The sequence below is a fragment of the Mus caroli genome, unplaced genomic scaffold (genome assembly GCF_900094665.2).
Source record: "Mus caroli unplaced genomic scaffold, CAROLI_EIJ_v1.1 scaffold_12688_1, whole genome shotgun sequence".
Taxonomy (NCBI): Eukaryota; Metazoa; Chordata; class Mammalia; order Rodentia; family Muridae; genus Mus; species Mus caroli.
The window spans coordinates 17030-28278 of record NW_018388518.1 but is presented as its reverse complement, the minus strand read 5'-3'; the positions used below and the strand labels follow the sequence as shown (position 1 = coordinate 28278).

Below are 11249 nucleotides of genomic sequence, written 5' to 3'. Positions count from 1 at the left end.
TATTGGGTCCACCTGTCTCACCTCAAACCTTTCACACCTCCACCTCAAAATGATTCTTGGTCCTATACATCTACCAGAATAGGACTCTGTTCTCTTAAGCTCCATTGCTGCAGATGGACCTCAGTGGGGTCCTCGATCCACAGGAAAACTCAGGTTCCAGTTATAGGTGAGCAAGGAGTTGGCATGGATGACAAACAGACACAGACACAGAGAGAGTGTGTATCTGAATGTAATTTCTCAAAGCGAGCACCAGTCTTATAATACAGAAGAAAACCAAGAAAGCTAGGCAAATACATCCGACAAGGTACATTGACACAAAACAGTGAAAATGCATACATAAAAAGCTAGGGGGAGCCAGGCCATGTTTACAACTGAGAATAGGAACAACCCTTAATTAAGATCAGCAAAACACAGGAGCCAGGTGAGTGGTCTGAAGCAATGCTAGTCTATTGTTAAACCCACCACCAGGGGTCCTTTAGTAAATACCTGATAATGTTATTCCTCTGGGCCTAGTGAAAAACATGCACCAGGGAAATTCCATTCTACTAACCCTTTCATGAATAATACTACAGTTCCTCCTAATTCCACAACTCACCTTTTCCCTAGGCCATTGTATATTCCTGTGTATGGGACTGAGTCAGCTATTGTTCTAAGTAATTACTATGTAGAGTAACCCTGAGATTTCTAGCTCTATTCAAGTAAATTGTAATTTACTTACTGATTACTTTCACTTTCTCTACTAGAGGTAAATTTGAATGTTACTGAATAGGTATCATTCTTACTGAATTCCAAGCTCAGGGTCAGCCCAAGGACCACCCAGGACATTGGAACACTGGTGGAGGCCAATCCAACTCAGCTATATGTCAAAATCAATCCTTAGAGGTACTTATAATAAAACAATATTGAAGGAGAGCACACAGACCCATACACCAGACTAACTCAGGGACAAGTTTGGAGCATACGTGCTATGGAAATGCCAAGGTTCCAGGAGACTAAGTTTCTGTTAAACTCTTTGCCTCGGGACTGCTTCCAGGCTTCCAGGCCTGTCACTCGAGTCACTACTGGAGTGGATGTAGTACTCCATAAGATGTTGAGACCATCCACTTGGTTCCCAATCCCAGAAAAATGAGACTCTCTTCTGGCAGCTGTGTTCAACCCCACTGGACTAGATATGGTCTTCTCATCCTCCCTCTTGCTGTTCATTTCCATCCAGGGTAGTTTCTAGATCTGGAGACTTGGGGGGTTCAAGAACCCCCCACTAATGACAAAGAGTCTTTCCATATAGGATCAGGAATCTGCTCTATAGCTGGATGCCAGGAGCCAATCCAAATTGTTATCATCCCTATATCTACCATTTCATCTAAACATTATAACCTCTTTCTTTGCTTCCTCTTTGACCAGATGAAAGATAATTGTTAAAAAGTGGCCCGATGAATATGGGACTCTACATATTGGTCTTACAAGATACATATGCTGGGATCAAAGACCAATTACTGCTTTTGTCGACAACACCCTCGTTTTCTATATACAAGACCTGTGGAATCCCAGGTAGGAAACAGGAGTTACTGGTAAGCTCTATCATAAAAACCGAGCTGGACCCCAGTGACTACTATTCATATCCAGAGAAAATAAGTCTCAATTGTTCAACCTGTGGATATCACAAAAATAGGAGACGTAATCAAACATTCCTCCAAGGCTCTTACTTCTTTGACATCTCCCTTCATAAATGGTACTAATCAGTCATTTCACCTTTTGCTTCAGACCCTGACCTTGGCCTATCATCTCCTTAGTCTCACGAGACCTGGTTGCTTTAAGATTGCTAGCTATATATAACTCTTTGAACTAACTCACAATTGCCATTTATATCCTCTCCAGTGATACTGCCAAGTAACCTCGCCTCACCTTTTATCAGCTGTCCTGACTCTGATGTTGCCATCACCCCATACCTTTTCTCTATGTCTCTTTTTGGTGTGGCAGACTGTTTTAAGACATCCCAGACACATTCTATAGAAATGCTAAGCTCTTAAGACGGCAATAGAACCCTCGCTCTTGATATGTCATCTCTGCCAAAGTGCTCTGCAGTCCAAAACAGGTTAATTCTCAGTAGCACTCAGGTATATCATGGCCTGCCTGGCAGCTGGTCAGGAGTTTTCATGTTGATGTTCCTTTTCCCTGAAGTAGGAGTAATCCACAGAAAAGAGCATTTACCAATCCTGGTTGTAGATACAATACCTGCCCCACATGACAAGACTGCAGATCAGGCCACTCCTGGATATTGTAGGAATAACTATAGGTGTTGATGCTGGAACAGTGGGGCTGACTACTTCTCAATCCCTAGACAAATGTTCTTTTCTCAGCTTGAAAACAGCTTTCAAGAAATGACTGAAACCATGCTCACCATAAAAACCAGATGGATTCTTTGGCAGCAGTGGTCCTTCAGAACTGAGGGGAACTAGATGTTCTTACAGCTAAAAAAGGTGGTCTTTGCTGTTTCTACAAGAAGGCTGTTTCTATGGCAATGAATCTAGGAGAGTAAGAAATAAAATCTAGCCCTACAATCAGACATCCAGAAACACAGGGGACGATGTAAGGCTCCGATTCCTGGGCTCTCAAAAACCATGTATGGAAATGGATACTTCCCTTCCTAAAATCTTCTCCTCATTTTTCTGGATTAACTATTTACTCCCTGCCTCATCAACCTTGTTTCTGCATCCCTTCAATGACAAATTGAAGAAAATTTCTAGCCAAACAATCAGTTCGTTTTACAGGATTACCAGCCACTGTCCACAGAGGAGCCTGATGAAAATAACTATCAATTGGTCACTGGTGGTGAAATTCAGCTACACTCCCAAGTTGAAGACACCTCTAGTCAGCAGCAATCTGTTTAAGAGATCTGATTACCCTTTCACCATTGGCTTCCCCCTCCTCCTTTCCTTCCCCTCCTTAGGAAAAGAAAAAAGGAGGTTTGTTAGCATCAGAAGCTGTTTACAGCCAGCCTCTGAATCCAGATATGATGTCATCCCTAGGCAAGAGAACCCTTCTGCATCCTTTGCTATGGCAACCTTCACACACCCCTTGTGATAACTGTATCCCCTGTGAGTCATCACCTGTGTTACCTACCTCATGGACCAAATGAAAGACACAAACCCCGACCCATCTCTCTTTTCCTTTCTTCCTCCATCTTTCAATAAAGGTCTCCCAAAGTGTGAACTGTGTGGGCTTGGCATGACCTATCCAGGAATAAATCATGTTTAAGTTACAGGGGATTCCCACATAGTAGCACACCATGGGAGCTGGGGGTACATGCGTGCGTACACACACACACACACACACAGAACAGGGCACCACTGGAGCTGGAGGATTGCAAAGAGGACCCCCCACAGCACCACTGAGGCTGGGGGAGCACATACACACACAGCTAACTACTTGGGCTGGAGGGTAGACACACAATTAGCAGCGCACCACTAGAGCTATTCCTAGCCTTATCTGACTTGGCTAGGATCCTAAATATCCACAAGAAAACACATATTAATGTTTTGGATAGCCTGAGACTCCTCTGAAAGATGTTGGGACATTCTGCCAGTGAGCCTAGTTGAAGTGAGCTAGGTTTGGACACACAGCACAGCAATGTGTATTGGCATACCAACACCCTCCCTGCTGATTCCTGGTTACCAGCAGGTGAGTGACTTTACCTCACCACATGCTCCTTGCCATTTATGTCCTGGCTTGTGACAAACTACAAAACAGTGGTGCCCACACACCATGTATTGAATCTCTAAGCCTTGAGCCAAAATAACTTTTCTTCCATCAAAGCTGATTTGATAGAAGTATTTCGCCACACTGACAGAAAATGAATCCACTTACTTTTTACTGTGTAAGGTGAGGAAATTATGCAAATGGAGAGGGATGGTGCATTAATTTAGGTTGAGCATTTACAGACAACTATCTTTCTACATTAAGTTTTTGTCTGTGCTTCCTTGGCCTGGAAGAAATGTGAAGTGAGTAAGCATGCCTTTTCTTTTTTCTTTTAAATTAAGGGATTATATATATTTTTAAAAACTTATTTATTATTGTATCTAAGTACACTGTAGCTGTCTTCAAACGCACCAGAAGAGGGATTCAGATCTCATTATAGATGGTTGTGAGCCACCATGTGGTTGCTGGGATTTGAACTCAGGACCTTTAGAAGAGCAGTTAGTATTCTTAACTGCTGAGCCATCTTTCCAGCCCAACCATGCTTTTTCAATACACACTTGTATCACACATGGGAACAAAGTCCCAGAGAGGAGTGAGACTGCATGTGGCAATCCTCCAACACCAGACATAACTTGTTTATAACATGCAAATTTATCCTAACCCAGCCCTGCCATTCCCTAATCCAGCAGAAACTTCCTCTTTGGATCAAACTATATTACAGATCAATCAACAGCTATTTTTAAGAACCCCTCAAATTGCAGAGTAGGCTAATGATGACCAGAGAAAGTGGGGTTAGGAAAATAGAAGGAAGTTAGTGTAAACTGCCTGCGGCCACACTAACAGGGTTCCTGAGTGAGAGGCCAGAGCTGTATGGAAGGAAACAGTGAGAGAAATAATGGAGGCCAAGACATGTTTCTGTTCAAGGCCCCTAAGTTTACTAAGAGTCTGTGCTCATAAAGAGGGGAGGCCCATCCCCCCGCCAATCCATTCTTGGTTCCTGTTGCCAGCCTGTAGGTGGATCTGCCAGATGCTGTCTCTGGAATATCTCAAGGGCTTCTCATCAGGTAACAGTGTCTTGGAGAAGAGCAGCAGGCAGGTGACAGAACAATAGAGCCATCTAAATTGGAAGGTTTCACCCCAGGTGGTCTCATACTCAGTGGCAGCAAGGTCAAAGCCAGCTACTCAAGGCTCTGGGAGGCTACAAGTTAGTGTTAAAAAAAAAGATAGTAGAATTATGCCTGGCTTCTACTGCATCTATTGTATATTAGTATCACTGAAGACAATGAGAGGAGATTGGAGATACTGTTAAAGTATAGTAAAATTACTCAATTTGAAATGATGGATAAACTAATTATCCTGATTTGATCATTGCCTAGGGTATATATCTACTGAGACAGCACACAATAGTCCACACATATATATATACTTACTGTATCTGCTTTTATTTTAAAATCTCTTGTGTATGCCAGTTTAAAAATATGTCTACCAAGTCCAATGCGTTGGGTTTTCACAGCACAGCAGTGGGAGTGAGGCATTCTAATGTGGGTCCAAACTCTTCATTCTCCAGCCTCAAATCTCTTTGCTGGGAACTCCATACAAGAGCCTTTGTCAAAAATGTTCATACATTATAGATTTTTGCTTCTCTGGCTGTTTGTTTAATCTTCCTGTAGGTAGGAAGAAATCCTGATTTATGTAACATATTTTCCCTTACAAAATCCTCATCTCTCAGTTCTTGCCATGGGGTATGTATATTCATCAGTGATTTTCTAGGATAAAAATAAATAGCTGGGTTATGGAATTTACAAGAGACCTCTCTCAGAGTCAAGCCACATGGCCTTCCTCAGAACAGATTTGAGCAAGAGCAACAAGGAGATGGTGGGAAGGACTGGAGTCCCACTGTCATGGATTCTGATAAAAGATCCCCAAAAGTATTTTGATCCCTCCCATTTGATACTCAGATTATTTCAGAGAGTACAGAACTCCAGACCCAAAGGCTAGCAAGTCCCACAGTTGTCCTTCACCTTGTGGCTAGAAGTAGCTATTCAATGGTTTCTTCTAGGTAAATATGGGTTCCCATGTTCAGGTAAAATATTATCAACTTGTTGCTTTCTGAGACAGGACATAGCACACCTATCTGACTCCCTGCCTATCACATTGGGTGGATGGTAAGTTGCTGGAAGTTTTTAATAGTAAATGAATTTCATCATTGTGCAGTAACTTGGAGTAATCTATGAGATTAGGCTCATGTACTGCCCTCAAAAAGCTTGGGGGAACCTTGACTTGGCTCACATTCTTCTGCATCCAGCAGCTGACTATGCCCAAACAGAAGGATCTTGGTGAAATGGAGACCTAAGCCTATTGCCAAACTCTGAGATGACCAAGTTAAATGTCTGAGGTATAGGCAAGTAAGGTATCATTGTAACCAGTAAGTCTGTTCCAGGAAAACATGGCTTCCCCTCATCTAAGATGTAGGGCAGGAAGCTGTTCTTGGTGAGCAGTGCAGGAGGAAATCAGCTAGGATTACACATTTGCATAAGGGATACCTTGTGTGCTTTCAGAGGGCCACTCCATGAGAAGTAGGTGCTCTGTGTTTCATAAGTGTAATTAATGGGCTTCTAATCAGTGTGGAAATCTATCCAGGGGTTAGTATGAGCACCTGGTCCTATCTAAGGCACTGAGCTCAAGTCCCTCTGCATCTCTGCACCTTACCAGGCTTCAGTCATGAGGATCCATTACCTTCTCTTTGCATTTCTCCTGGTGCTGCTCTCTCCATGTGCAGGTAAGGCAGGGGAGTAGGGCGTTCCCAAAGTAAAATGAGAAACATTTTCCTATAGTGCTTGTGTGTGTGTGTGTGTCTGGTGTCTCCTCTCTCTATGTATCTCTCTCTGTTTCTCTGTATTTGGGTCTTTCTGTGTGTCTATCTCTCTGTGTATGCCTGTCTCTATGTGTATGTGTCCATCTCTCTGTCTCTGTCTTTGTCTCTGTGTGCCTTTCTTTTTCCCTCCTGCCCTTCTTACTTTCCCTTTTATCTTTTTCTTCTAAGCATATTTTTGAAAATGTGTATTGTGTGACTGTTGAAAGAAACCAAGGATTCTTTACTTTTCCCTTGAAGGAGCCTAAGGCAGACTTATTCACAGCTAATCTGCATCACATGACTTCCATTTCCTAACTCCTGGTGCTAAGCTTAAGATTATGAAATGAGTTTCTTATAGGTAGCTTAAAAATGTTAACATGAAGAATGTTTGATTCTTATCTGAAAAAAAGGTATTCATTTCAAAATCATTTACATTAAGGAATAGAGTCTCTGCTTACCCTAGAGAATTCTTCTCAATGAGCAGCCCAGCCTCTTTTTGAGAACTTCCTCTCCCTATACCCCCATGGAAGACCCTTAAGCACACATTGTCTACAGTTGCTCAAGGGAGGCTATGGATCACAGATACTCAAACTCTGCTGAAATTGTATTTTGTGAAAAATGTTTATATTCTTTTAAATTATGTGTACGTGTATGGATCTGTCATGTGTATGTGCCAAGCACTACAGTACCCACAGAGGCCAGGAAAGGACATACAATCTCTCAGAGATGGGGTTATAGGCACATATGGGTTGCCTGATATGGTACTAGGAACTTATCCCAGGGCTTCTGCAGGAGCAGTATGCACTCCTAACTGCTGAGCCATCTTTCCAGGATCCAGGTTGTATTTCATCCTTGACATTAGGTAAACAGAAGGAAAGGGATATACCACTCAAGACAGAGAACTAAAACAAGAGAGAACAGGAAATGAATGAAGCAAAGGCCTCAAACTGCATCAGACAGAAAATATAGAGATAAAAACATAATTTCACTCATTTTGTTGCTAGGTTCTGGTTCACAGAGGAGAATCTGTGTTCCATGAGATATACAGACACTAACTCTGTCTGACATTTAGAGGAATGTAAAGAAAGAGGGGGGAGGGAGTGAAGGATAAGTTTAAGACTTAATTTTAGATATTGGATGCTATCAAAAAAGTTCATTTTTTCTTTAGGTTTTCGTTGTAAGTTAGTTAGGAATCAAGTTATCCTTAAGAAAGTCCTATTCCCTGAGATTTAGGTCCAATACTTAGTGTAAAATAGGTACCTGGAAGTTAAAAATACCTTAGTTAAAAATAGGAGGATGGCTCAGTGAGTAAATGCAATTGTGCATGTATGAAGATCTGGTATCCATGTAGATAGAGCCTCTGGTGCACATCTGTAATGCTAGTAGTATGAATCACAGAGGCACACTGGTGAGCCAGCCAGCCAGTCCCACTGATTTAGTTCCAGGTTCAGTGAGATACTCTGTCTCAAACAATGAGGTAGAGAGGAAATGATGAACATGTCTTAGGCCAACCTCTGGCCTCTATATGTGTGTGCACACATGCACATTCATGTGCATAGTCATACTCAGTGTTTGTTTCACATGCTAGAAGTAGGGACTTGTGTGCAGAAAAGCAAAGGCAGGGCTGCTGAGAAGCAGCTGGGGACTCACCCAGAATCTTTCCTGAGCTCCTGCCTGCTGGACCTGAAAACTCCAATCAGTCAAGGGTGGAGCAGACACTCAACATTTGGGTCCTAGGAATACCAGCACCCCCTCTACACTGCAACAGTGCCTGTCTCTATCAAGAATTGGATTCAACCCTGCTAAAATAGATATCCCAGTTTTGGGGGAAAAGCCTGCTGAGACTTACTCAAGATAATAACACATTGGTATGTATTTTTGATGTGGCACTACTAACTGTAATGTCTTGTTTTTCTTACTTATATTCCAGCTTTTATCCAAATAATCAGTTCAACAAGAGGTGTCTGCTGGGGTCAGTGTGTTTCTGGCACTAGAGAGATTGGCATGTCTGATCTTCGTAGTATGAAATGCTGCATAAGAAAATAGTTAAGAAGACAAAGATCCTGTGAACCAAAGAAAACATCAGAATTTTCTCCTCTATGAAGATGCACAGAACTTAAACCAAACTAAAGTTTCTTGCTTAAATACAAAGACTTGTTGCCTACTAGTTATGTGACCTCACAGCTTGTTTTCTTTTGGGCTGAAATGTAAAATCCTTGCACAAGTCCATATGTGACACAAGCAAGTCTCTCTTAAACTCCTTGGTTTATAGATACCTGTTCTTGTCTCTGATATGCTAATTGACTTCCTGTAGCCAGTGCACATGCACATCCTGCGGACCTTCTACATCCATTTGCCTCCATAACTCTTTGCTTCATCCATCCAATCCCAATGCAAGGCAAAGACGGTGACTCCAGATTCCTTTTATCTTGTGCCTCTTAGTAATTTATGCCTTGGGTGGTTGTGGTTAAGACTTTAATACACACTTTGGCTATGAGAGCTCTTGGGTGTGGGTTTGCTCTTCTTCATTTATGTACTGGCCACTGATGGGAAATATTTCATCATATTATTTTAGACTGAATGGCCAAGATGAGTCAGTAGGGGGCTTTCTTATAAATAGGTATAAGGGGCTGGAGAGGTGGCTCAGTGGGTAAGAGCATTGACTGCTCTTCTGGAGGTCCTGAGTTCAAATCCCAGCAACCACATAGTGGCTCACAACCATCTGTAATGAGATTGGATGCCCTCTTCTGGTGTTTCTGAAGTCAGCTACAGTGTACTTAAATATAATAAATAAATCTTTATAAATAAATAAATAGGTATAAGAAACAAGGAACTTACAGAAAACAAGACCTTAATGAAAGCAATGAGAAGGAAGAGCAGGGTAAGGATCAGTCGAGGCTATGGTTAGTAAGGGAAAGGTGCCAGAGTTTGTCCTAGGCCTGTCCTCTCAATGGAGCTCTAACAGTATGATGGGCTCACTGTGTGGCTTGAGCAAGGCTCTTCTGTTTATGTGCATACAATTTATGTCCATGCATAAAATGCAGCTCCATCAGGAAACCTTAGATTTTCTAAACTTCTATTCTGAAAGAAGAAATGAGATCCCAGAGCAAAGATATCTCACCTGGATAGACAAAACTGATAAAATGAGTCCTTGTCACATAATTGACATGTAACAAAAGAATGTTGGCTAAAGGTACATACCATAATGCAGTATGTCTTTAAATTTAAAGTAGGAGTCTGAAGCCAGGGCACTGTCCATAAGTGTGTGCTGTACAAGCCTACAGATCTGAGTTTGATTCAGAGCACCCATGTAATAAACCAGGGATCACAGCATGTCTGTACTCCTAGCCCTGGGGGATGGGATGGAGACCTGTGGATCTCCAAACTCAACAGCCAGCCTGCCAGAGCAAATGCACGACCTCAGGCTCAATGAAAGATCCATCTGAAAAATGAAAATAGGAGGTGGACCTGCTGATGACATGGCTCCTCACTTAAGAGCACTCGCTACTCTGGAGGACCTGGTTAGATTCCCAGCACCTAAGAGGCCTCTCATCACCTTCTGGAACTCCAGTTCTAGAGGCTTCAGCACTTACTTTTGGCCTTCATGCCAAGCATATATACAGTACATATTAGAAAAACACAAAACATTAATAATAATAATAATAATACATTTAAAAATAAAATAGAGTGATTGAAGAAAACACTTTACATTCAGACTTCACACATATGCAATCACACATAAAAACAAATGATGTATAATACACATACACAAATATGAAAGTGATTTAAAATATCCAAAAATAAATGAAGTATTTGGATTTTATTCAAGGATAGCATTTGATCTTTTGATTGCATTACAAATCCACACACTTCATTTTGATGCTGGGCTCATCAGACCCTGTCTCGAGGAATTACTTTTAATAATTCATACCTTTATCTATTATAAACTTGTTGTTTAACTGATGCTCAAAGTCACTGCTGACTGTTGCAGGAATGAGATGAAGTTTCCTGCAGCAAGTGAACCATCATTCTGGGACTTTACAGGATGTCAGGATATCAAGGTTTTTGTAGAAAATTTCTTCACCTGAGAAAAGAATTTAATGGCATTTTTTTTTGAAGGTCCGACTTTTGAAAACACAGGTAAATTGGATATAAGCAATAAAATGCTAAATAGCTTTGCACTTCTAAAAATGACAGGACACTCTGGTTTCACATAGAACTAGAGCTGGGGGTGCACACAGGGCAGAGTACCATGGAAGACAATGTGTGGCGACATAGGAAACTACCACTGCAGCTGGGGGTGAACACACACACACAAACACATTCACATACACATGCACATACATATACGCATACACATACACACACACACATACATATACACACATATACATCTACACACATCTACACACATACACATATACACACACATACACATACATACACACATACACACACATACACGTATACACATACACACATATACACACATATTCATACACACACATACACAAACACACACATACACATATATACACATAGAGACATACACATACACACACATACTCATATACACACGTACACAACCACACACATACACATATACACATACACACACATACACACACATACACACACATACACACACATACACACACATACACACACATACACACACATACACACACACACACATACA

The 11249-nt window shown here is 41.5% G+C and overlaps 1 protein-coding gene across 1 annotated transcript; it reads left to right on the top strand.

Annotated features, from left to right (window-relative positions):
* Positions 1-6417: 6417 nt before the first annotated feature.
* On the top strand, positions 6418-8596 carry LOC110287650 (beta-defensin 4-like). The gene is made up of 2 exons (XM_021154213.1): positions 6418-6475; positions 8481-8596. The coding sequence occupies exons 1-2, from the start codon at positions 6418-6420 to the stop codon at positions 8594-8596; spliced, it is 174 nt and encodes a 57-aa protein (XP_021009872.1).
* Positions 8597-11249: the final 2653 nt, after the last annotated feature.

Bases quoted from the DNA above. Each gene is read 5' to 3' on its own strand.
- LOC110287650 (XM_021154213.1), top strand. From the start codon at position 6,418: ATGAGGATCCATTACCTTCTCTTTGCATTTCTCCTGGTGCTGCTCTCT. The intron at 6,476-8,480 runs GTAAGGCAGGGG...CTTATATTCCAG, and splicing joins GCTGCTCTCTCCATGTGCAG to CTTTTATCCAAATAATCAGT.